Source organism: Apteryx mantelli, chromosome 8, assembly GCF_036417845.1.
Source record: "Apteryx mantelli isolate bAptMan1 chromosome 8, bAptMan1.hap1, whole genome shotgun sequence".
NCBI lineage: Eukaryota > Metazoa > Chordata > Aves > Apterygiformes > Apterygidae > Apteryx > Apteryx mantelli.
Window position 1 is genome coordinate 10674963 of NC_089985.1, and position 27094 is coordinate 10702056.

Genomic DNA, 27094 nt, shown 5'->3' on the forward strand with positions numbered 1-27094 from the left:
GCTATTTACCCTTTGCATGTTTAAGTCTAGTGCACTGGATCCCTGTGTCTTCCTGCCTTTTGGATATGATCAGTAGCAGGGATTATAGTTATGTTGAGATGAACTGGAGTTTTGAAATTTGTGTCTGTCTTTAGAAGACATTATTTGTCCCTGGCCTTCTATCCTGAAATGCAAATGCGTGCAAACTGTGAGTTGCATTTTAAAAATCTCCTCTGAAAGACAGCTGCTTTGGGGCATTGTCAAAAAATTGATGAGCTACACTGGAAAACACCTACTGTGTGAAAAACGTCCTGCTATCTTCAGCATCTGCAAAAGAAGTTAAGAAACTTTGAGAAAAGCCCCAAAGTAATCCGATATTTGGACTATGTACAGTGCAATTTGCCTGCCTGGGGAGGATGAAGAATTTAGACAACTCTACTTGAAATTAAAACTGACTCCAGGGAGGCTAGATATTTCGGACAGGATGCCTAGATCTCACTGACATTCCCCCTGGGCAATTGGAGTTATTTGTGTACAGAAAATTGCCAAGCTGCTATCTTATTCTTGTATAACTCAAGTGAAGCCAAAGGATTTTGGTTTTGTTCTAAATGCTGCTGCAACTTTATTCTCTTGGACACAGATCATCTGTACTGAAAGCCAAGTTTCATCATGAAGCAAATGTTATCAGTTTAAATCTTAAACCTTTTTAGAGCGGAGATTAAAAGGGATCTGAACACATAACCTTAACTCTCTAGTACGGACACATAATCCATTAGGCATTTTTCTTGGAAATGTGTTGCATCCCTCCCTCCTCCTTCCAGCACACACAAGAAATTGCTTTAGAAGATTTTGAAATTTTGTTATGTGAGCATAAAGAGCAGCTTATAAACAGAGCATTTTGTGCCATATACTATTGCTAAGAAGAGGGAGCTCTTTGACCCTTTGGGGCAGTTTTATTTACCGTATTCTAATCAAACCTCGGTTTATTATGAAGAAAGTCATCATTTTTCTTAGCTTTCTCAAAACAGCAACAACAAAAGCAACAGAAAAAAAAAAACAAGGTGCTTATGAAATTCTTCAGAGATATTTACCTTAAATCGTGCATGAACTTACTGTGGATTGTTAAATTTTGTAGGTTCTCTTTTACAGTCGTTTGATGTTGTGGAGAAAAAAAGTAATTACATTTCACCCAACCATGTATACTTTCCTTTTTTCCTTAAGTAACAACCAGCTTAAAACCCAATGGAAAACTCACCTTCCCATCCACAACCTGCATTCCTTTATCTTAAGTCTTGTCTACAGTTAATTTGAACCGTTGAACAAAACTAAAACATGTTGATGTACTTAAACCTGGTTCAGAGTGCTAGTTATAGCATCAGTTGTTTATCAGTTTGACGTTGGTTTAGCATCAGCTGATACTTCCCCAATGCAAATATTTATTAAATGGGACCGAATGCATCTAGCGTAGAGGTTTGTACCAAATTCAATAGCCTGAGTTCCCCTTGCGCAGAGCCGAGCATGCTCCTGTCTCCTTGTTGCCCCCTTGGTGAATCATGCAGCTCCAGTTACGTGAACTAGCTCTGGTATGTCCATGCGCTGCGCCTGGGGCTCGCCCTCGCGGTATGTTCCTGCCTCGCTTTTGAAAACTGTTTCATTAGGGCTGCACATTTTTCTGTCCTAGGCACAGCCATAAGTCCCCTATCTCATGCTAGCGGTGCATACGCCGTGTTACGAGTTCTTCCACTTCTGTTGCATTCAGACGTTGCTGTAATCTTTTTATGGTCCAAATTTCAAAGCAAAACACACGCGCACGCGATACTTGGTGGACAAGCTTGTATAAAAAGGGGAAAAAACATGGAGTCCTTGTGGAGGACCACTCAAACCGCGCTTCAGGGAGCTTGAAAGAAATAGATCTGTTTTTAGTCAGCACACTGCGTTGCATGGAAAAACCATCAAATTTTTTATTTCAATTGAACCTTGGAAATGGGACTGCCGCTTCTGTGTCTTTTCCTTGACTACGTGTTGTTTCTGGGAGGCTCGAAGCCTCCTTTCCTTCTCTCATACCTCCCCCTGTCCTCAGCGTGCTCTTTCACCCCGTAATGGGGCACTGGCCTTCCTCATGACGAATGAATATGGACCAGCAGTACTGGTCAGTGTGGTACCAGTCGAAGAAGATGGCAGGACTTGCTCAGAAAACTACAACAGGTCAAGAAATCTTGTCATCAGTTATGTATTTGATTTTTCCATGCGAGACCTCAGGAGATGTGTTTTCCATCAGACAGTAATAGTGCTTACTTACGTAGCACTTTACGTCTTCAAAATGCTCTATGAACACGAGCTAATTAATCTTTGCTATGCCTCTGGGAAGTAAGCAAGTGGAATTTAAAAATAAAAATAAAAGAAGCAGAGTTTTCCGTGCTTCCTGTGATATCTTGTGTTATTTACACTTTACTGAGGCAGTGACATACCTCCTGTTGGGTAACTACTTTTTATGGCTGCATTAAAAAGAAGTTCATAATTATGAGGTGGCTTAGATGTTAAATTAGACTTATTCAAGTGTATATTGAATATTTTCCTAACCTGCTACCCTTCTCGTAACTGATGACTCTTTCATAGCACAAGGGGAGGAAAGAATTATAGTTGTGATTATATCTGCAAAACAGACAAAAATGTTTCGGCAGCACAGCAGAGATAATTTATTTAAAAGAAAAATTATAAAGCCACAGAGGAAAAGCAGGCTATTGAACTCCACTGGAGTTCATCGCAAACTCTCCTAACAGGCACCTCGGTGTCGCGGGCAAATCCCCGATTCCCAAAAGAAGCCTGGGAGATGGAGAGGACTATATGTGCTAGCAGTGATTACTGTCCATTAAGATTTGACTCGGTGTCCACTAAAGTGCTTTTGGCTACAAGCTAATAATTCTTGTTGCGTATTTGAGGCTACTTTATCTTGTGCATTACCCAGTGAGGAGCTGGGGTGTTTTTTCTACCTTTTTGTCTCGGGTGGAACTGCAAACATTTGCTTGACTAGCAACCTTTTCTTTTTCCCCCCAAAGAGTTGCCTGGAGTTTAGATGAGGATCTGACCAGTGAGAACACTGAAAATTCATGCAACTTTTTCCTTGCAATGTTTTCTCACTATTATGTGCCATGTCTGGGCTAAAACCATAGCAGGAAGGTCTAGAGCGGTAGTCACCAACCTGGCTGACCCAAAGATGGCATGCAAATAATCCGCAGTGCTTTGCTTTCCCAGCAGCGTCATTACCCTTTGGCTGTAGGTGATGTTGGGGAATGTTTCCCACAGGCAGAATCATGGGGAATTTTGGGACTCAAGGGTGAGAAACCTTGATGGAGCTTCCTCAGGCTGATCTCCTTGGATTATCATTTGACTAGTGCTCTGGTTTTGCTTTGACACCGAGAGTAAGGTATTAACTGTTGTAACCAGGAGCAAACAGGAAGGATTTAAGGACCTTTGGAGTTTTTGTGCTATTCTGGGGAGCATTCTGTGAGCGAGGGATTTTAGGGACTCCGAATGTTGGAAGACATGTTTTATTCCTGCTAGTGGCAAAGCATACTAAGGAGCCTCTAAGAGGGAGCCAAGGCTGTATGGCATTTCTGAATAAGTAGGCATATAGAGAAAATGCTGCTGTTTTCTGTGCTGTCAGCAATCAGGAATTTTGTGGGAAGAAGAGGAACTACGTTGAGATACCTTTATTATATTGCATTGCTTCTCTCTATCATATTTTTGAAGGAAAGATGATCAATATATGGGCCCATAAAGTGTAAATTTAGTACTTTCTGGTAATGAAGAAGTTGTACTCAGCACTCAGTACAGTAATATTACTGACATAAATGTATTCAGATTCTCAGTACTTTAAGTCTGTTATGATGTTCCTTAACTTTTAGATTGATTTGTGAACCACTTGCAGAAGACTGATTAAGAATAGGTATTGGAAACTTTGCTAAGTGCCGACACCACCTGTTTTTTTAGATAAAATCAAACTATCTGAAATATTCTGCATATGTTAGGAGAAAGTTTATTAAAATGTTTAGAATGTTTATTAAAAAGTTTATTTAAATGTCCCTCCACTCATTATTTGGCATTTCTAAAGTCTTCTGCTAGCATAATGTTCCAGTAAATACTCTTTATTTAAGTAGGTCAGATAGATCATAGAAGGGATAGACCTTAACTGAAGCTAACCTCTCATTTAATTTTTAAAAGAAACGGATTTACATTTAAAATGTGGATTAAAAAAAAAAATCTAAGTCTTATTTATTTGATCTCTGGTGCCTTTGCTGTGTTGTTGCCAACAGCTTTCTCTCGCAGCAGCTTCTGGAGGGAGAAGCTGTCACCGTTCCCGGTAGCTTCCCGGCTTCCCAGAGCGGCTCGGGTAGGTGCCTCAGAAGCAAGGAAATTTTCCTTTAGATGTGGGGTGGCAACCTCCTGTTCTTCCGTTTCATCAGGCCTTTTTTAGGGGGAGCAGAACGTTACGTTTGCCAGGGGTTGGTTGCTGGAACAACAGGCACGTGGGGAGGCATGGGTCACGTCACTGGGGGGTTGTGATCATCTTTAAGCAGTGTCAAAGTCTTTGGGGAAGAATCTTTATTCCAAGACTTTGCAAGTTGCATTTCAAGAAACTGGATAGATTTCTAGAATATTTCCAAATATTTGTGCAGTTTGGTTGCCTTTTTTGATTTTTTTTTTTTTTTAACACTTTCCTAATTTGCTCTCTCTTTCTAAGTATTCAGAAGATACGTTTCCTTGAAGTTAAGTCAGAAGTTCATTATGGCATTTCAAGAATCTGGTTTTGTTTGGGGTTTTTTTGTTTGTTTGTTTTTCCAGGTTGGTACAGCAAGTTTTTTAGGGTTGATAAAAGCAGATGCCAGGGCTGAACCTACCGAGTCCCTAGAAATTGCTTGCCTGGAAGGAACAGGCAGATTATGGCCTCGTTTCTGAGCTGGAACCAAAGTTTAACCCTTCCCTTTGAACCTGCTGAAAAGTAGAGGATTGTGATGTGAATGATGAGAAAGGGGGGGAAAAAAGAAGCTAGGATGTGGAAACAGAAACCAGGAACGTAATCAGACAAACTTAAAAAAGCCCGTAAAAACGTTAGAAGCCTTTGAAGAGAAATCCAGAGCAGCTCTGGTGTCCCAGTCCTTAATTTTTCCGTCTTTTGGTGGTGCGCAGCAGGTCTCTGAGGCTGCTCCACCCGCGGCAGCGACGCTTTTCTGCGGCGCGGGGCTGCCGCTGGCGAAGCGCGCCGGAACGAAACGCGCTCTGTAATTACCGCGGCGCTCGGGGGGGTTGCGGGAGCCGGGGGGGGGAGAGGACGGAGACTGCAGTCATTCGTACGCCCTGACTGCTCTTTGGGGGGAATCTCGTTCAACTGAGATCACGAGACCGTTTTGCCCTGCCGTTTCCGGTAATTAGGCATTTCTAAGCAGCAGGTCAAACCAATTTGTCTATCAATCAGGAGGGCTGTTTACTTTGTTATGCTGCCGCGACGGCTTTTTTAGAAGGGGAGGGTTGGGTTTTTGGTTTTTTTGCTCTTGACCTGCTGTTTTGTCCCGGTGCCAATCTTTGCGCTGGATGCCCGCGCGCAGGTCAGCGCTCGGCTCGGGAGCGAGAGGGCGCAGCTGTAATTCCCTGTTCGTGCTTGTTCCGCCGTGGGGCAGCGGGAGAGGACGGGGCGGGTGGCGTCGGAGGAGGAGAGGACTCAGCTGGCGGAGGACACCTGCCGCCAGCGTGGAGCGCGAGGGCTGTGCCGAGGTCGCACGCGCACATGCGCGCCCCGTCTCATGAGGTTGTTAAGCCGGAAGGCTTTGCCTTCCCGCCGCGTGCGTGCCGGGGGCTTTGGGGCCGGGCCAGCGTGCCGTGCCGTTCCCGGCCGTGGCGCTCCGGTGTGAACACCCGCTGTGGCAGCAGCGTTGGGCAAACCGCGCGGGCTCTCCGTCTGCTTTCGCTGCCTCCTTCGAAGAGCAGCTTTTGTCTTTTAATCCCGGAGCAATGCTCTCCCTGGGAGTTCAGCTCTTGGCACGGTGCTAAAAGGAACAGTGAAAGAGAGGAGGGAAAAGCCTCTTGGTATCGGGCTCTGCTTCGCTTTCAGAAGCCAGAAATCACAGTATGAATTTAAAAAAAAAAAAACAAAAAAAAAACCCACAAGGACACAAAGAGAAAAATGTTCATTGTTTCTTCAGGCTCTTTGCTGCTGCGCATTTCCTGGTTTGTAGGGATACTTGAAGCGGGGAAGGTCCTTAAATGAAGCGCGGTTTTGTCAGCCACAGCGAGACCAGCTCTGCGCGCAGCCGGCAAAACTCTCTTTGCCTTCGCTGGCTTCCCGCAGCTGGGACGGCTCAGGCGGCGAGAGCAGCCTCTGCCCTCTCCCCGTAGCCGCTTTTAGACGTGGCGTCAGCTGCCCGAAATCCCGGCGTGGTTTCGACCCCCCTCCCTCCCCTCGCGCCCGGCCCGGGCTCTGCCCACCCTCGCCGGGGCCGGCGAAGCACGGCGCCCGCCTCGCCGCGAGCCCTCTGACCCCGGCCGGGAGCCGGGCGGTGCTGCCGTTCGGCACCGCGGCGGCGGGATCATGGTGGAGGTGCCGGCGGCGCCGCGGGATGCAGCGCGCAGGTGAGGCCGAGGAGGGGGCCGAGCCGCTGCGGTGGTCCGGGAGGCTGCGCTGCCGGAGGGAGGCGCGGAGGTTTCGCTGCAAGCGAGGGGCTTTGAAGGGTGCTTTTATTAAAGCAAAGGGAAACTTCGCGGGGTTTACACTTGTTTTTTCAGGTTTTCCTTGTTGCACATGTTAACTACTCCTCCTTTTTTCAGTTTTAGACACAGGTGGGTTTTTCTGGAGATGTTTACACTCATTTGATAAATGGAAAAGTGCAATGTTGATATTTTTCAGCTTGCTAGTACACAAATCGCACACAGTCGTCTTCCTGTGAAACCTCCTGTAGGCACAGAGATGAGAAACAGAGATGAGGTGGGTTTTTTTTGTTTTGGCTCTTAAAGTTGACAAACTAGTTCGCTGCCGCTTGGATCGCTAGGGGTACTTCTCCTCCCTCTCCCCGAAAGCCTTCGTTTACCTAACATAACTCAGTGCCTGTGCGTTTTTCTGTGCCCCGGGATTTCGGGATGGGGCAGGCGCAGCGTTCGTGGCGGGGGGCGCGGGGGGAGCATTTGTCGGTGTTTGCTCGCGGCCAGTGCGGCACGGCTCGAAGTTTGCAGCCTGTGCCGCTGCCGGCCCTGCCTGCTGCCCGCCGGCAAGTGGTGGGAGCTCAGCGCCGGTCGGGAAAGCGAGAGGATTTGTTTTCTTTTCAATATCCAGGGCATTGCCGTACTCGTGCTGCTTGCTTTTCTAGCAGCTTTTGCCTTGAGATGTGTTGTTAAGCGATAGCAAGCTGGGAAGCGTGCAAGTTTAGTGCCTTTTGATACAGTTAGACATTTTTCAGTAGCTACAAAAGCGGTAAATGTTGTCTAAGGACTCTAGGAACGGAAACTCAGAGTTCACTTTCTCCTGCCTTGAAACCCGATAGTGAAGTCCTTTCCCTCCTTGCCTGTTGGCCAGGGAGTCCCCTAATCTGCGAACTTGGAGAGACTGCTTTTGATGAGATTATCTTGCGGCTGCTTTTGAATTACATACCAGAAAATGAAAACCTTCTGCGTTAGCTTGTTGGGACAAACGTGTTGCTTTCACAAACAAGCAAACTTTTAGCAAACTACTCAGAAAAGCTTGCGGTGGCACAGCCCCGGTCGTGTCTGAGTTTCATTTGGGAGATCTTGGGGTGGTTACCGAGAGGTGCCCTTAGCATTTCCCCTCTCTTCTTGGGGCTTTTCCATACGATTAACCCATTAATATGGTAGAGAAGCAAAGAGCGGTAGGTTCAGCAGAAGTGGGGAGTTGTGGCAGGCAGGCGTGAGCAGCAGCTTATCTTCCCGCAAGTCCTTCGTGCTGCCCCTGACTTCATGTGATGCTCTTTGCGGGCGCTTTCGCTCTCCAAGGAGATCGGTGGGGAGGGGAAAGCCGCGCTCTTCTAATGAATACTTGAGATAACTTCTGTCAAAGGCTCTTTAAAGCTCATGGGAACAAATCAGCTTCGTTATTTGGCTCTAGGCGGGAGGAAGGGGTGTCCTGTTATACCAAAGCTTGTCCTGCTCATTGCCGTTTTCTGATATCTGGGAGTAAGTTTCCCACCAGCTGTTATTTTAATATAACGCTAAAGTCAACTATGTGAAGCAGCAAAATACAGCTGAGGGATGGCATTTGTAAATGGCCTGTTGGCATCAAGAGACGGCTGCATTTTCTAGCGTGCAGAGGTATGTACCTTTTCAAAACTTTAATCCTCCACAAAGGGAATACTTTCTTTTATCTAGTTTTCTTGGCTAATTGGTATCAGACAGCACAAATGTTGTTGAGGAGAGCTAATAATGGTGGGATTTGAAACTGGGCCAATGGTAGAAAGGAGACCTAGTGATCCCCTTCCGTTTAGTTTTCCATATATATGGGTCACTGCCTGTAGTAAGGGAGAGGGAAACTGCCTAAGAAGTCAGCAAGCAAATGATGCAGCAACCGTCACTGCTTAGTTTCCACGATATCAGCTCCGATCGTTAAATGGTCGACAAGCTTATAATATGCATGTTGTGGATTTGACAGGAAACGCTGCTGAAATGGCGACGGTAAACATAGGGTGTCTGACTGCATAAATTAGGTTGTGGGCTTTTGTCTCGGGCTGCCCACGAGCACCGAGAGCCGTTTCGCCAGAGCCGTGCTTGACCCTGGGCGACGCGTGGTTCGATTGCACGCTGGTCCGTTTTCCGCTGCCCAAGCACTCGCGATAGCTCTTTTGGGGAGATCCGAGCACAGCGCTTTTACTCTTAAAGCTTTGTCCTGGTGTAGCCCGAGATCACGTTATGCTGTCTAGGGGAAATCTCTCCAGCACATCCAAGAGCAGTCTTAAAGATACTGTGTCAGTCTGAAATTAAGCTCATGTCCACAAGATGGAGAATTTGGAGTGGCCTTGTAAAAATTCCCTAAACTATCCAGTCTCTTACCTGGCTGCATTTCCTTGCTTCACCACTAAATTTTGTCCCTCATTTGGAAACATTAAAAAAACAAACAAACAAACAAAAAAACAGTCTATCTGCTGGCTTTCTTGCACTGATCTCCAGTGTTTGGAAAGGCCGTGGGGCTTTGGCAGTTGTCTTATTTTGGTACTCGTATGGAGATTAACCCAGTGTTCCTATAAACACAGGTGGAACCGAGACGGGAGAGGGAGGGCGAGGGGCTGATTCATGGGCAGGGCTGGAAATTGGGTTGCCGGTTGTGACCACGCGCTGTCCCGAATGCTCCTGCTCTTCTGCTGCGTCCCTGGTGAGTGCATGCTGGTGTTTTCAGGCTGCTAGGCTTTAAAATTTTCCTGTTGGTAGTTTTCTGTCTTGTTACCTAATGTTAGAGGTGTTTTGAATTACTTTTTTTTTTTTTCTTTTTTTTTGAGTCTGTGCCAATCATGCAACAGGGCGGGAAGAGTTCAGGTCCCACCTGGTGATGTTGGCAAAGCTCTGGGGTTTTTGACATTTAACAGGAGCGAGTGGTGACCTCGGGGTGGAGTAAAGCTCCCTCTTGGCAGAGCGCCGTCCGCCCCGCTCCGCAAGAAGCGTCGGCGCTTGGTTCGTTCGGAAAACAAAGCTGGGCTTGTTGTGGGAGCGCTCCCGAGAGCCGGTGCTCGCCTGGACGAAAGCGCCCGTGAAGAGGGTGAGCAATCCCCAAGTCAGCTGGTGGGACGGTGTGGCAATTCCTACGTCATCTGACCTACAGCTCAAGTCAGTACGATATCATATATTGATGGTACTGAACGCTTTCCCAAAATACTTTGAAACCACCCACGTGAGTCTTACGCTGGTGTCACCAGAATGCTGCAAGCTGAACGAATGATGAGACCTACTCAGGTGTCTCCCCACAATACCTAATTTTTTCAAAAGAATAGTTTTCTTAAAAGTTACTAAGGTATCTTTCAAACTGTACAGTGTGGTTTTCAGGAGGTTTTTCTTTTTGGAGGTGTCACAGACGGAAACAATATCTCACCCAAATAATTTACAATCTAAATAGGAAAAATCCCCCCCGGCTCCCTCCCTGCTCTGGCTGAAGGTGTGCCCAAGGCTAAGGAGTAGGTCAGAAGGTAGAGCACAGACCAGCTTGAAGGGTGGTGGTATTCCAACAAAACTGCTGTAATCAGTTATTTTCACTTGCATTGTTTTTCTGAATTTGGGCAAAATTAGCGTTTATGAAGACATGAGTTGTGCAAAGCATTTGGCCTGGGGAGCGAGCAGGAAGAGGTGTTTTTGTTTTCCACGCTTGACTGCTGTGCTCACGGGGAAGTGCTTTGCTCTCCCAACAGTAACTTGGAAATCGTTTAGTGCAAGTTGTCCTATTTCCCCCAAAGCTCGCCTGCTTATTTTCTCCTTTGACAGTTGATAGCAAGTCGACATCTTGCAGTGCAGAGGATCAAGCCAGTGTCCTCCCAGACAGCAATAACTTGCGGATTGACCCCTCTGTGTACTGTGCCTGTTCCCTTGCTAGGAATTAGCTAAAAGACAGTTTTTTCCATGATTTTCTAGTATCTTTTCTGATAAATCAGTCATATGTTAAATGCTTCTCCTCATTTGTCCTTCTAATAAGGCTCCTTTATAATGATTTAGAAAGGTTAAAATCCCAAGGGACTTTAAGATCATATGTAAAATATAGTGGGGCTGTACCTGAGCTGGTCAAGCAGAATTTTTTGTGCCTTTAGGGGCAGGGAGGAAAGGGTGCTTCAGCGAGCTGCCTGCCGGCTGCGTGTCTGCCTGGGCAGTTACTGCCTCGCTTTTTTTTTTTTTTCCTTCTTTCTTTTTAATACCCCAGAAACATGGAAATACAGCCTGCATAGCTGCCCGTGGGCCTTCCCGGCGTGGAGAGAGCTCGGTTTGCCTGGGCTGCCCGAGAGATGCAAGCCAGGGGACAGGAGGGAGCAAGCTCTTGGCTTTTTGTGAACTTCTGTCTTTGTCATGTTGAAGTTGTATTTGAAGATTGTTTTTCTCGGAAATTCTTGTTCAGAAAAGCACTGCAATGCTGGTGTCATTTGAGACGCTGGCAGTTTCAGTCCTCTTAGTATCAGAGTTCAAAAACTGCTTCTCATCCTTCTTTCTTATGGCTTTAAAAATTGGAAAAGCTCTAATACTTGGACTTCTGGGCTGGATCTTCAGATTGGTGAAGCAGGTGGTGCAGCTGGTCTCAGGACAGGGGACCAGACCCCAAATGCTGAACTTCCTCGTGTTATTCATCCATTCTTTTGGGGCTTTTTCTTCCCGATTTTACTTTGTGTTAAGAGTATATATAAAATTTTTAGTAAAGATGCTAGTTCAGAAATCCCTTTTTAACAATAAAAAAAAGGCTTAAACATTCAAGCCCTCCCTTTCACCGTGTTATTGAGCAAGGACTTCCTTGTTAATCTTTGTGGTTGGCAAATATGGAAAAGTGTGGGGGGGGGTTGTGTTTTTATTTATTTATGTATTTTATTATTACAGTTCAGTATTTTCAGGATGTTTTGAGTCTGTTCTTTCTTTTAAACACCCTGCTTTTTGTTTGAGGGAAAGAATGTAGGTGTTCTTCATAAACACATTCCTGGGGAAAAAAGTCATCGCGTGAATGCTGGCATCAGAAATTAAGTAGTCTCTCTATACTAGTTGTTAAATGTGTAGCCGGATGTATCATACTTTAATACAAGATGTCTGTTTACATAAGGCATATGGCTCACAGTTTGCAAAGACTCTATGGGGTGGATGACTCTGTAAATAATGTCTTGGCCCTAATTTGGAACTAAATTAGCTTAGTGTTTTTAGAGTAGTCATTAATAGGTACTTACCAACTCCCATACTGCTAGCAGCGTAACTTGGCCGAATCCCTCAGCTATCCTAAGGGTACCTGAAGTTGGCTTCCGTATGAAAATGTGCCTAAGTTAGTGTACATGGTTGCTTCATCAGTTAAGTTATGAAAATCCAGCGACTCTCACCGGTAGCAATACTCCTGCCCATGCTCCTGGCCTCTCCTGAGAGGCCACTGTTGTAGTGCAGACAAGGTGCTTATCCGTGGGAGCATGGACAAGGAAAACAGGATGGTTTGACCTACAGTAGTACAGCTTTCCTATTGCTAGCTTTTCTGATTCTTGGAACTGACTTGTTTAGAGTTAACATGCCCAAGAACCAAAATCACAATAATTTGCTTATCCTTCAATTACAGTAGTGTTTTTTTTAAGGCTGCATTCTCCTTTCTTGCCGCACATGGACAGCATGATGGTTCTGTGGTGTTTCACATGTCTCACTTTTTCTAGGTTGATCCTCAACTAATGTGTTTGATTCCCAGGCTTCCTGCTCCCCTCAAGCATCTCTTCATTAATAAGTACATCCAGGGAAAAAAAAATATATAGGGTCTTAGACCTGGCAAAACTTAATTTTGTGGTCAGGTACAGTCAGCGACACGAAGGATTCATCTCCAGCCCTTGCACCATTGCAGTCTTGCATCAGTATTGCCCAGAAAATGCGATACTAGAGAGGGATCTAGGGCCTTCTAAAAAAGGCAGCCTTGTTTTTGCCATATTAGCATGTTCGGTAGCAACAAAGTGTAGGAAAATAATATGAAAAAGTCAAAGTCTTGTTTTAAAAGTAGTTTAAAATTAAGCTCCTTAGCTAAGTCGCTTCATAGGTCTTTGACAGCTTTTTTTCTTTAAAATGGAAAGCATGTCCATTATAGTAAGATATTGCTGTACTCAAAATAGTCTACGTGCAGTAAGGAAGCACAGTGAAATGTGGGTATCTTAAGACATACCTTGCTATTAAAGAGAAGGTTTTGAAGCATTGATTAGACCCACGCAGGCAGGTAGATACTGCCCCTTTACGTTGCAAGGGGAGCATAAGCAGACCTCTGCGCTGGTCACTGTTCTTTGTTGTTTTTTGCATCTAAGTAAAGTGAATCATGTTTGAGAAAGGCCTCTGGCTAGACTTATGTATTTAGCTATTTCTAAGTTGTGTATTTGTGGTAGGGACTTGCTGCCCTCTTTCCCTAAAGGTGAAGTAGGAACAGCCACTAGAGTACTTCTAGGTTAGTTTTGCTCATCCTCATTTTGAGCCTTCCTGCCCTTATTTATCTTTAGAGACTGTCAGCAAGTGTAGCCCTCGCCAATGCTGGATTCCTTACTGCCCCAGGAACTGTTATTTAGGAAATTCTGTCTTTTCCTTCCCTCCCGTGTGGCCTCTAGGTCAATGTCTCTGATCTCTGTTGAGTTTGGAAGGATGGTGGTGTTTGCTCTGGAAAGTAAGGGCAAGAAGGAGGACCCAGGGAACTACAGGCCAGTCAGCCTCACCTCAATCCCTGGAAAGGTGATGGAACAAACTCATCCTGGATGCCATTTCTAAGCATATGAAGGTTAAGAAGGTGATCAGGAGTAGGCAGCATGGATTCACCAAGGGGTAATCATACTTAACCAACCTGCTCACCTTCTGTGAGAGGATGACTGGCTGGGTAGATGAGGGGAGAGCCGTGCCTGTTGTCTGCCTTGACTTCAGTAAGGCTTTTGACACTGTCTCCCATAACATCCTCATAGACAAGCTCAGGAAGTGTGGGCTAGATGAGTGGACAGGGAGGTGGCTTGAGAACTGGCTGAATGGCAGAGCTCAGAGAGTTGTGATCAGCAGCGCAGTCTAGTTGGAGGCCTGTAGCTAGCAGTGTCCCCCAGGGGTCAGTACTGGGTCCAGTCTTGTTCAACTTATTCATCAATGACCTGGATGAAGGGACAGAGTGCACCCTCAGCAAGTTTGCTGATGATACAAAAGTGGGAGGAGTGGCTGATGCATCAGAGGGCTGTGCTGCCATTCAGAGGGACCTCGACAGGCTGGAGAGATGGGCAGAGGGGAAGTTCATGAAGTTCCTCATGAAGTTCAGTAAAGGCAAGTGCAGGGTCCTGCACCTAGGGAGGAATAACCCCATGCACCAGGACAAGCTGGGGGCTGACCTGCTGGAAAGCAGCTCTGTGGAGAAGGACTTGGGAGTCCTGGTGGACAACAAGCTGACTAGGAGGCAGCAATGTGCCCTTGTGGCCAAGAAGGCCAATGGTATCCTGGGGTGCATTAGGAGGAGTGTTGCTGGTGGGTCAAGGGAGGTGATCCTCCCCCTCTAACTCAACCCTGGTGAGGCCCCATCTGGAGTACTGTGTCCAGTGCTGGGCTCCCTGATACAAGAGAAACATGGAGCTATTGGAGTCCAGCAAAGGGCTACTAAGATGATGAAGGGACTGGAGTACCTCTCATATGAGGAAAGGCTGAGAGAGCTGGAACTGTTCAGCCTGGAGAAGAGAAGACTTGAGGGGGGATCTTACCGGTGTGTATAAGTGTCTGAAGGGAGGGTGTGGAGAGGATGGGACCAGACTCTTCTCAGTGGTGCCCAGCAAAAGGACAAGAGGCAACGGGCACAAACTGAAACACAGGCAGTTCCATCTGAACATGAGGAAAAACTTCTTTACTGTGAGGGTAACTGAGCACTGGAACAGGTTGCTCAGAGAGGTTGTGGAGTCTCCCTCCTTGGAAATATTCAGACGCCGTCCAGACACGATCCTGGGCAACGTGCTCTAGGTGACCCTGCTTGAGCAGGGGGGTTGGACTAGATGGTCTCCAGAGGTCCCTTCCAACCTCAGCCATTCTGTGATTCTGTGAAGTAAAGGGGACTCTTGCAGTGGTAGAATATAATATTGCATAGGTGCTGCGGCATGTAGAGGTTGTCGTCTTCAGTGGATGAGAGCTGCTGAGCGGGAGCGCTTAAGATCTCTGGCTGTGCTAAAATCACTTCGTTAAGCAGTCTGGGAAGTACTGGGTGATAACGTGCGTGGGTGGGCTTGTCGTTCGCTAGTGCAGTTTCACTTTGCGCAGCAGAATGGACTGGCTTAAAGAAGGAGCTGACTGCTCATCGAGTTTTTCCTTAAGAAAAAGGGCTTTCTGTGCACTTTGCAATACTCCAATAAGGCTATCCACATCTTCTTGTGTCTGAGGTAAAGCTACTATTGACCTGCAGTACAGCAAAATAATTCTGTTCAGCTGTTCATAGCTTGTTCGTAGGATGGTGTCACAATATTACAGGCTGGTTTTGCTTATGTAGCTTAAGCCAAAAAGTCATCCATGTCACAAAATAATTGTGAATCCCTTTGCTGTGGTTCTGTAATATAAAATGAATTACTCAGCCTTGTCCACTCAGATGCTCTTGAACTGGATTAGTGTGTGGTTCAGGTTGTTATATCGTAATAATGCTTCTCAAAACCATGGGACTTGCGTTAGAGCTAGGCACTTAGACTGATTTAATGCAGGAAATGGAGCCATTTGTATCTAGAACTGGCACTTTTGGATGTCTGGAAAACTTACTTTTCAAGCTAGCTTGTTTGTTCTGTGCCATGGCATGGAATAGGATTGGAAAGTTATTACCGCTTGGCATTTTTCCTCATGCAAAATGACTCAACTAACTTTTCCGGTTTCCTAATGGACCAGTGAAGAGGTGGGGAGCGTTGTCTAGTGTATATGACATTGATCCAGGAGTTGGACAAGCAGAGGTTTATTGTTTCTTGTGCATTAACTAGTGATGCAACCTCGGGCAAGCTATTTTATATGTCTCTGCCTGGCTTCTTTTTGTGGAAAAAAATTGCCCTCTCACTAGCCGCTCTGCCACTGTTCTGGAGGGAGGATTTCATTTTTCAAGTGCGTAAATATCCTGTCTTCCTCCACTCATAAATTAACTGTGAAACAGTTTAACAAGAATGACTTGGGTGTACAACGTCTAATGCATATTGCTGTGAAGAAATCGCCTCCTGACTATAGCAATATCCATCAATCAGTCCGTCAGTCTGTCCCTAGTGCAAGCGCGATCCATTTTTCCTTTTCTTGTAAGTGCCTCATGCAGAGAGCATTAATACATTATGATTTATAATGCTCCTGCTGCTCGGTGCTTGCAAAGCATCCGCATCAGAAGGCATCTGTGCTCTATTACGTGCATATATTAGGAATTAGCATTTACTAAAATTCCTTCAGCAAAATCCGAGCCCCTGTGCTTCTGTGTAGTTTCGCTTAGCAAGGATGGTAATTTTTAAATCCACGGGATGGCAAAGCTGCTTAGCTTCATAGGTTTCAACATCATAACTGTAGGAGGGTGACATTTCTGACAACTGAAAAAAGAGCAGAAGCTCATTCGCTGATGGTGATGTAGAGAGTTACCAGTTGGGGATGTATACGCGTTTTAAATTACTAGCTTATATAAGAGGTTCCAAAACATAAAGGTTTGGGTTATTTTTCAGCCTTGTGGGCGCTTCCGCCTTTGGAAAGCGGGAGCGAGGGAGCTGAATCCCAAAAGTTTAAAGGAGATTTTTCATGTTTTTACCTGCTATTCTGTATTAGCTACCTGTACTAATTTTAGAAATCTATAGTCTCTCAAGGCAGAGATTAGCTTCTTATAAACGTATTTTTTATTTATTATTTTGCTAATTTCTCCTACCTTTCTATATCTTTAGTTTTTCAATAAAGGATACTATCCATCTCACATTTTGCATAGTTTCTCTCTGGTCAGCAGGGCAATTTGTATGTGTATTTGCATGGATTCAACACACTTTTTTCCACTGTAGGTCTTGTAGCATGTTTTGAATATTCCTCTCTTGCTTATTTGCAGCTTATCTCAAACACTGGTTGTCCTGGAAAATTCAGACAAGAGTTTTTTGAAAGATTTTGAGAAGCTCTAAAGCACAAGAGCCGCATTAAGGTGGAGAAAGACATATTTAAGAAGCTATTCACCGCCTTTCTTCTGCCTGTGGCAAGCTTTAAAAGGAGACCAGTACTGCTTCCCTGCTGCAGTCCCGGAGCAGGTTTGCACAGCGAGAGGCTTCAAAATTAAAATCAGTGCTATGGAGGAGTTTTAATTAATTAATTAATTTAAAGTGAGTGATTGAAAGCAGACATTTGCAAAGGATGTAAGTAGAGAGGCAATTTCTGATACCAGAGTTTGATAATGGAGAGCATTAAAGCATACAAATGTCAACCGATGCCCAGTGGTTAGGAGATGCGGCTAGATAAATTCCTTCTTGGAAATCGGGAGCAAAAGGCTAACCACGAGTGCTGTTAACCGTTGAGACAGCTTACCGAGGGAACAGGCTGACTCCTTATGTCTTTATAGCGTCTGTTAAAATCGCGTGCCTTTTTTCTAGATGTGTGTGTCTTCACGTATAAACAGTGTTGAGCGGGTGAGAGGCACTGGGTGATGTTCTGGGGTGCTTCAAGCAAATCAGATTAGATGTCCGTGACGATTATTTTCAAATCTGATGGTTTTGATATTGCTAAGCGCCAGTGGTTCTTCTACACTTAAAAGTCGCTCTGAATTTTCTAGTTTTCTAATGGTAGCGTTTTTCTGACTTCTCTCTGACAAGAGCTTTTCGATTCGCCCTTTCCTTCTGGTGCACATCTCCGCTGTCCTCTGGCAGGCCGTTGCAGCCAGGCGTCCTGCAGGATGCTGCGGCCTCTCTCTAGCTGCTAAACCGCACCGAAAGAGGAAAATAGCAGGGAAGGATTTGTGCCAGCTTTTTTTCCCCGTGGGTTGCCCTGGGAATGATGTTAATGCCATGGTAAACGGGAGAATGGGGAGTCTGCTTATGAAAAACCTGGTGCCAGTTCTTCCTCCATTTCTTACCATGTTTTTCACATTCTCATATTATAAAATACTCCAATAAGCAGGTTTCATATTTGGTACGCTTCCCCGTTAGCAGAAGCATTGCGACACATTGAAAGGGGTGAACGGTTCGAAGTCATGATACAAGGTGGGAACGCGGTAGGGAAAAGCAGAGTCAGTAAGCGGTCGTGCGAAACGAATACTCTTGGCATTGGTTTGTCTAGAACCAGCTACTTAGGGCATCCTTAGCTAATACTGGCAATTAAACCAGTTTTTCCTGGAAGGACACCCAGGTGGTTTTGTGCACCGCGTGTATTCCCTGGAAAACTCAAAGGGAGCAGGTGAGATTTTTGTTCTGTGCTGGCCAGCCAGGTGGATGAAAATAGCTACCTAATCCCTTCTCTAAAAAATTCTCTCTAATTCCATTCTTATTCCAAGTAGATTTACGTCACCAGTTTGCATGTTCTTAGCTCCAAGAAGACGCTGTTTTTTAATCCCTCTGTTTGTATGGGCGGGGGGGTGGGGGGGGAGGTTACTTTTTCAGTGGAATAAGAGAATTGCTCGGCTCCGTCTCGCCCGCGGCTGCGGTATTTCACTCCTGAGCTGGGTGTCCCGTGTTCCCTCAGTAATGGTGCGTGCTGTCTAGCATCTGCCCTGCTCGGCAGGGCTTCTACGAAAATACCTGTCCTGCGCAAACACGGCTTGCTACCGTACCTCCAAGTAATCGGAATTTTCTTCCCTGCTGGGAAGCAGGATAGCACGTTTTTCTTCGCTCGCCGGCTGGTGCCTAATTCTTTGCTTTGCTGATATAAAGCTTTTAGCCGGTGTCTTGGGGGCTGGGTTTTAGCCGGCGGTCAGCAAGCGCCCTGGCTTGCAAAAGGGACTGGGAAAGGCGGTCGTATGAATTATTGAAGGCAGCGAGCGGCGAACAAAGGGCGCCTGTGCCTTTAAAGCGAGTCCGCTCAGCGCCGCGCACCACGGCGGATTGGGTCCGACCGCGGCGGATTGGGTCCGCGGGGCCCTCGCTGAGCGGGGCTCCTCTCCGCGGGGGCCTGCGCCAGCCCGCAAAACGCCCCCCGCGCCGGGCATGCGGGCCCGGCCGAGCGCCCGCCGCGCCGGCGCCCCCGAGGATGCTGCGGGATGCGGATGCCATTAGCGCCGGTCGATGGACGAGGCGGGGGCGCGAGGGCGGGAGCGCCGGGCCGGGGCTGCGGAGCGGGGGCCGCGGCGGGCCCGGGGGTGGGCAGGGGGTTCCCGTGGTCGCCGCCGGGGAGCCGTGGGCGAGCCGAGCCTGCGGACAAAGCCTGCCCTGCGGCGCCGGCACTGCTGCGGCGCGCTGAGCCGCTCGCCCGTTGTGCTGCCGGCGCTGAGCCTCTTCCGCGCCCTTCGCTCGGCTCTATCGCCGCCTGCTCCCTCCTTGGGAATTTCAGACCGCGGTGTCCCCCTTCCTCCCCCTTTCTTCCTTTTTTCCTTTTTTTTTCCCCCCCGTGTTCCTCCACTTCCGCGCAGCCGCCAGCCGGCACAAAGGGACACCATGGGCTGCGGGCGCCCCGCGGGCTCGGGGTAGGCAGCGCAGCGGGACCGCGACCCCCCGCCCTTCCCACCCCTTCCTTCCCCGCTCCACTCGCTTACCGCCTTCTGCATGGAAAAGTTTTCCGGCTGGAGAATGAGCCTCCTGTCGCCCGGGGATGCGGCCGAGTGGCTGGATAGCAGCACCGAAGAAGAGAGAAGCCTCCTCTCCTTCCTTGGTACGGTAGGGTGCTACTCCTCCTCTCTCTGACCCTCTCCTGGGTTCGCTGCTTCCACAGGCGCTTACATTTCTTCAGTCCAAAGTTGCCTGATATTATTACTTTTTAAAAGCTCTGAAACGGTATGCAATTATTCAGCTTGCTTAGGATCTGCTTAAAATAGTTGCAAAGGGGCAAAGGCCGAGGTGTAAATGGGCACGTGCCATCCTAGCAGGGCAAAAAGTCATTTCTGGGCTAAGCCGTGTCCCCGCTTTCTTTTCCGCTGTGCCGTTTGGCCAGCTGATCGCTGTGCTCAGCCTGCTTCTGCCCGCTTCTGCCGGCTTGCCTGCCAGTTTGCTTCTCGACCGCGTGCGATGTGAGTGAGTTAAATCCGAGAGGGAACTTTGCAAGTTTTGCTGCTCACGAGACACATTTCCTGCACTTGCAAAAAACATTTCACCCCAAGGATCGGATACTTCTGTAGCCTAGAAATGAACGGTAGAAAGCACAGTTAAACGATACTGTGCTCTGCTTCTGGATACTTGCACAGGAGTTTATCTGCCTTCAAGGAGAAAATCACTTACTTTGAATATCTTATCTATGGCTCAGCTTTAAAACGTTTTCCAATTCTTACAGGTATTAAACAGCATTTACACGTGGCAGCTGACTGCTGTTTCGTGTTTCTCTTTGAGCTGTTGCTTTGTCAAGCTGTTGTTGCCTGGTTTTGGTCTTTTAATCTTTTCTCCGTAAATGATTCCTTCTCACTCCATGTTCTTGGTTGTCCTCAGAACTTGTTCGATTTTGATAATTTCTGGGTACCGAGTTGCTCGGAAGGGCAGCTTGACGTGCGGCGCGCCCCTGTCCGTTTCCACGGACTGTTAACACGAATCGTGCTTGCTCCAGTACCTTTTTTCCCGAGATGTAGCTGCCACCATTGTGGATTTTCAGCTGTCAGTCAAGCAGGCAACCGCCAATGCCGATGCAGGTTTTGTGCCCAACCTTGTTGTCCCCCACCCAGGCTGCGAGTGGGCTCCTGGGGTGGCTGGGCACGTTGCTGTACGCCGTGGCCTTCGTTGGGAGTGTCGCGCCCAGCGGGGACAAGGATACGCGCGGGTTGGGCCCCACCGCTGCTCTTGAGAAGGCTGCTGGTTTCCCCTTTTCCCCCGTGTTCCCATTCTGTTCCACGCTAAGGGATCCTCAGGATGTCTCCTGGCCGTCACCCCGAAGCACCGGGCCGTGTTTGTTCAGCCCAGGCTCTGAACGGTGTCTCAAAGGTGAGCTATGTAGGGTAGCACTTTTTTGCTTCCAAGCACATATTTTTATTTAAAATATATTTTTCTTAGAGATACCAATTCCCAAATTCTGTCTGTAGTCCAGGGCCACACTTAAGGTTCAGGGGCATCCTGTAGATGCCTACAATACACTGAGGGGCTCCTTTTTGTGTCCATAACAGTGGTTCTTACTGCTCGGGGCAAAATCCTGCTGTCCTGAGCAAGAGGTGCTGAAGCTCAGAGCGGTCTTCTGGCCTGCCGAGAGGAGCAGGGAAGAGCTGGAGAGCTTTGCTGCATCCGAGCACCAGTCACGTGTGAGCGTATCCTGCTAACCGGAGTGAAAGAGCGCTTCACGGAGACTGTCTCAATCTGCAGCCCTTTTGCAGAGAGCAAAGAGATGGTTCCTGAAAGCCGTGGCTCAAGGCAGTTGGTTAATAATGAGGATAATAAATATTGATATCATACCCATGTGCGTCTCAGCCATAAGCCTCTGAGCAAATTGCATTGCAGGAACGAGTTGGCCTGCGTCAGCTGAGCCGCACTAATTGCGTGTGCGCAGTCTCTCCGTGGGCAAGCACAAGGTAATTTGAATGAGCAGGGGCAGTCCAAGATCGTTGGGAGATAACGAGGCCATCAGCATCTCCAGGTCATGTGCTGAAGCCCCTCACATCCGCTGCACGTTGTTGGCGCAGTGGTCCTGGCAATTTGTATCGCTGCGTGTAGCGTCAAGCGGTAAACGGGGTTTTGGGGACTGATGCGCGAGGAGGTTAAAAAGAGGCACCTCGAACTGAGTATTCCTGTTTCAGCTGGACGTGCCCATCATCCAGAGGGTACGTTGGGAAGCTGGGATGTGCATCTGCTCCCTTCTGGCTTGCGTTTGCAGAGCTGGAGGCCGCTTTTCCCTGCCTCGGCGCAGGGGCTCCCTCGAGCAGCTGCCGACGTGGGAGCTGCTGGATGCCACTACCAGGTTCTTCAGAACGTGCCACAGAGAGCAACCATGACAGTCAACACCTGAAAGCTAAAACTGGACGTCTCCAATGATGCTCTTGCCCTTTCTCCCAGCCCACTCCATCAGTTTTGCTCGTTAAGTCTTGTCTTCAAGACCGTGAGCTCCTGAGGGCTCGATGGCTCAAGGTGTCATTTCAGCGACTCAGGCTGTCGTTGAGGTGGTTTGCTGCGCACCTTCTGCAGTGGGCCCGATTCAACTGCGCTTTTTTACCTGCAGTCCAGTGCAAGCGTCTGCCACCAACAGAACTAGCTTAACGTTAGTTCAGAATCTGTGATGTTCACCCGGGTCCTCAGTCCCAGTGACGCACAGTATCTTCTTTGAAAATCCCTGCTCATGGACTAGGAGCGTTCTCCCAGACATCTCTTCTGGCCTTTTTTACCCCTTATCTAGCTGTCTCAACAAATGTTGAAGAATTATCACGGCAAAATTCAGTTTTCTCCATTAAGTTATACCCTGTAGAATTTACATGGTATGTTTTAGTCAGAATGCGTTTGGACGTCAGGACATAATTCAAATCATATTTTTTCTGAGTTTGCTTTTTATCTAGGCTTTTTACACAGGCATTTAATTACCTTTTTATAGCAGTCTGTGAATTGGGCCCAAATCTGAATTCTCCCCAAGTGAGAAAAATGAGAGAATGCTTATTCCAAGAGAAAACAGGAACCTTTTTTATTTTTTAATGTGTTTTCATATGAGACTTGTTATTTTGTCAGGTAATACTCATTTGAAAGAGGCTGTTAGGCATAGCTGCTGCTCTTGGTGCTTTTTATAAATCTCCTAATGCTTGCTTTTTTTCTGCTTTTCATTATTCTCTGTAATTTTGCCTGCTGGGAGGTACTTTCACCAGAATTTGTGGGGGTTTTTAGCAGAAACCCTAAGTAAATACTGACTGTCCCCAGCAAGATCTTTCTCATTAGTGTTTTGTCACTTGGGCACTCGGAGACGAACCTGAAGGGACAACGAGACAAAAGCGGTCGCTTCTGCCCGACCAAAGCGCTGAGTGCCATAACGTTACTCCAGGTGTGCGCTGTGCTGCTCCACCAGAAGTTACCTTGGAGCAGGGAGAATCTTCGTACTTGCTCAAATGCTTATTGATTTTTAAAAGGCTTTAAAAGTGAATTAGGGACTCCCTTTTAATAGGCTCGACGCAGTAGTTTATTCAGACTGAAAGTATTTTAATTAGCAGGCCGGCTGAGTGTTCCCACTGGCTGCACGTTCACGCCTATAAAACCATGCAAAACCAATGGGTTTGGAAAGAAATTGGGGGAGACCAAACCATCAGGATCTCAGAAGCATCTTAGGAATCATCATTTGCATACTGTGTTGGGTGATCAGCAACTTGCAATGAAAAAAAAAAACCTATTAGGAACATAGTGGAGTGAAAGACGGTAGCTCTGTTTGCCATGTCCCCAGAAGTCTCTTCTGTCTCTTCCCTTAGTGGGAAACACTTGTCTGTCCTGTGCTTGCAAATCTTCAAAGCCAAGGATTTTTTTCAAGGCCTCCCTCCAGGTATTCTTTCATTTAGAGCCCCTAGGGTTCAGTTGTATACCTGGGGATAACCACTTTATTTTCAAATGCAACTTAAATTAAAAAAAATCACCCAGAGGTAAGCAAACGTCAATAAAAAATAATCAAGGATAACTTGCATCATTTGGGTGCCTTATTTTCTTAAGGTGGTACTTCCCCGCTGCCCCCCTCTTAGGGTTTATCGCTCTCTTTTATTGTGCCTTGTTTCAAATTAGACCGTGAGCTCTTTGGGGCAGAAGAGGTGTCCCACACGCTCCTAAAAAGTTATTAGAAAGCCCCAAAAACTTTGCTTTAAAGAAAAAAAGGCATAGCATGTGTCGCTCATTGATCCTTAACAGGAAAGGGGCTAATGGAGGCTGGTTTGGTTGATCCGTGAATGCTCCAACCCGGCAGAAACCGCCCCTTTCTCGGGAGCAGAGGGGATGGCGAGGCTCTCCAAGGGGGTTAGACGGAGCTGGGGGGACTTTCCGGGCTGTTTTAACGCGAGGGCCCCTGTGAGGCAGCGCTTGGGGCGGACGGCGGGTAGCAGCCCGCGTGGGAAGGGCGCCCGGCAGCGCGCTTAGCGCATTGCCGGCTCCCGGGAGGTCCGATTGTTCCGCCCGGGAGACCTTTGTGAGCTCTGGGACACGGGTTCTGCAGTGGCGGTGGTGCTGGGCCGCCAGCCCCGGGGCGCTTCCTGGGCTCCCGCTCCTTGCGCCCCCTCGCCTTCCCTGCTCCGCTCCGGTCCCTCCCGAACTCCTCGGAGAGATGGAGGGAGAGTAGCAGGTGGCATCCCGCAGAGCCGAGAGGGATCCTCTCCGTCTCCGCTTCAGCCGTGCTGAGGGCGAAGCTCTTTGCAGCAGAACGCAAGCTTCCCCAGCGGTGCGGCTTCGCGTTTTGGTGGCCCCAGCACCACGTACCAGGTGGGACGTGGGGCCGGAGCCCCGGAGGCGCCTCCCACCGGAGTGCCGCGGCCGCCCCCAGGAGAGCGGGCCTCGCCGCTGCCTAGGCTCGCCGGGGCACCTCTCGTGCGGAGTATGCCATGATAAATTAAAAATGCCCCGTAGGGACGGCTGCAGCTCATGGCGGCTTTGCTGGACGTGGTCTTTTGTTGTCCTGGGGACTGAGTGTGCTGTTTATCCGCCCCTGCTTTTTGGAGGGGTAAGGGAGGGCAAGGTAGCTGTGCTTTCAGTTCGTCGCAAGCCCCTTGTGAATGTCTCACTCGCCGGCCTTGTTTAGCACCCGTCTGTGGCCGTCTGAGAACTGACAGAACTCACTTCACTGATGGCCTCTGTGTTTCACCTGCTGAGGACTCCAGTTGATCCTAGGTGGCTGCAGGGGCAAGAGGGGCGGCAAGGAGAGGCAGGGAAGTTCGCCGTCGCTTCTCCCCTCCCTTCGGTTTAACCCGAAACTTCTCCCGAGCTCCCTCTCCCGCAGCCGGGCCCCGTTTGGGCGGCAATAGTCGGGAATTGGGGCTCCGCTCTCCGTTTGTGACTCAGCAGAAGCGACAGGCCGTGCTAAGCCACGGCGGCCGCTCTGCCGCGATGTGGTTTCCCGCGGGCACGAAGCGGGCAAAGCCAGACCTGGGACGTGCCGCGCTGCTGTTGGACTTAAAGACGAGGTGCTCGCTTTAGTCCGCCGGCGGGGAGCGAATAGATCACAGCCGCTCGGGGACGCCTGCGACGGGAGCAGCAGAGGCGGCTGTTTAAATCCTCCCAGGGCTCGCCTGCGCTGCGGGGAAGGAAGTTCTGCCCGCCGTGGGGGGAGGCCGGTGGCGGCACGGCGAGGGCAGGGGGGCTGCCGGGCCCCGGCGTTGGCCGCGCCGGCTGCTGGCCTCCCGCTGGCTTCGGCCGCTCCGGCGATGCTTGCGAGCGAATTGGGAGACTGAGCGCTGCCGCTTTTTTAGTTAGTTAAAAGCAGATAAGCGTCTACAGTGCGAGGCAGTGTAATGCTGCAGGGGCCAGATTTCTTACCCGCCGGGATGCTCCGTTTTGTCCTCCTCGCTCCGGCGGCCACGGGGATGTGTACCGCAGCTCTGGCGAGATCAAAACCCTGCAAGCAAAGGTAACGCTATCCCCGAGGAAGGCGCTTTTTTTTTTTTTGCTTTTTTTTTTTTTTTGCTTTTTTCCCTTCGGTTATTGCGAGGAGACGGCCGCTCTCGCGGCACCAGCTGGCCGCGCATCTCCGCAAGCCCCTTTTTTTTTTTTTCCTGTTGTTGCTGTTGCCGCGAATCGGGAGGCACGGTGCAATTTCCCGTAGCGGAGGGAAGCCGGCAGTTGGGCGTCTGTTAATAGCCTGAAAGTAACTAATGAGGATGTGCAGCCCGAGCGATTGATTGAAGAGCCGCAGTCCCGGGCGCCGCGCTCCCCCTCGCGCGCTCGCTTGCTCGCCGGCTCTCCGCAGGCTGCGGAAGGGGGGCGGCGCGGGAGCCGAGCCGCTCGCTCCCGCCTGCCTGCGGGCAGCGCGGCGCCCGGGGCCCCGCGGGCTGGCGACGGGACTCGCCAGCAGAACGGCGCGAGTCCGGATGCCGCTGCCCGGAGTCGCCGTTTGCTCCTTCTCCTTGCGATGCCGAAGATAACAATGGACTTTTCGCTCGGCGGCGATTTCTTCCCTTCCCCGCGTTAAGGATGTCTGGCGCAGCCGGGCGGCTTTAAGGCTGCCGACGGAGCTGGAGATGGGCAGCAGTTGCGATAAAGGTATCCGTGTGCTCGGCAGCCGTGTGCGCGTACCTAGCCGTACAGAAAGGGACTTTTATGTCTGCTATATGTGTGTTTGCACAGGAGATTTTTTTTTTTAACGCATGTATACTTTACGGTCAATAGAATCGGATATAAGCACATCTTGTTTGAGTATTTATGCTCATCGGAGCAGCTGGCATGGATTTAGGATGCCAAAGTCGTATCTTAGTAAGGTCATATTGCCAGAACGAGGAGAGTTTGACCTATTTTTTTTTATCTGCAGAGGTATATATGTCACGCTCGCCGGGCAGTCGTGAGCCTTCGGATGATCGTGCGCTTGGAGCTCGTGGTGTGATCGTATAGGACCGAACTTTGACCTTTGTCAAGTCGTGTTCAGTCGAGGCTAAAACTGAGCTTCCCTGTGTCTCGGTTTCGGTTATCTGTTAATTACTGCATAGCTTATGTAAAAAGGAAAAAAAGAATAATTTAAAGTTTTCAGAACAGTAGCTCACAAACAATAATAGAATACTAAATACCTTTGGGTATTGATCTGCACCAGCGTTTTTTATTTTAATTGCCTATCGCCTACGATCGAGTCGGATTCATAACCTTGAATCTGCAAGTGGAAATGCCACTGTAATTTAGTAAGTAAATCAGGTATAGAAAAACAAGTGAGCGTAATTCAGCCGTTTATAATTCACTCGAAACTTTGCTGAGGCATCTGTCCTGTGCAGCGTAAAACCCGACTGTTGCCCACCCTCCGGCGCCCGTTCACCTTCCCTTCCTTTTCTTTTCTGTCTCAGAGGTCCCGGCAGAGAGATCTCCTCGCAGACGGAGCATCTCGGGGACCAGCACGTCGGAGAAAACCAACTCCATGGATGCTTCGAACACCTCTCCTTTCAAAGTGCCGGTAAGTGAGCCTTCCTGCAAGGGAGCAGATTTTCCCATCGAGTCGGAAGTGGAGTTTGAGATATCATAATGTGCAACGAGGCTCTGAGAAAATGAGTATTTAGTTAGTATTTCCAATTTGTCGGGAGACGTTGGTATCAGCTGCTATATATTGCCAGTAATATTTCTGGTAGATCTATAATTTGCTTATTTCTACTGGATTGATCTAAAGCTGCAAATAGTGACACATCAGCATTAATGTGGGCAGCAACCTATATAAATACTTCTGAAGTCACCACCAGGGTTTGCATTATATATTCAATTTT

General features: G+C 48.3%; 1 protein-coding gene across 2 annotated transcripts in view; it reads left to right on the plus strand.

The window, feature by feature from the left end:
• The window catches only part of RASAL2 (RAS protein activator like 2), a 121580-nt gene that overhangs the window by 38940 nt on the left and 55546 nt on the right, over positions 1–27094 (plus strand). For both annotated transcript variants that reach the window (XM_067300588.1, XM_067300587.1), the window contains one exon: positions 26684–26790. In XM_067300588.1, the coding sequence (XP_067156689.1) occupies positions 26684–26790 (107 nt within the window). The remainder of the gene's footprint in view (positions 1–26683; positions 26791–27094) is intronic.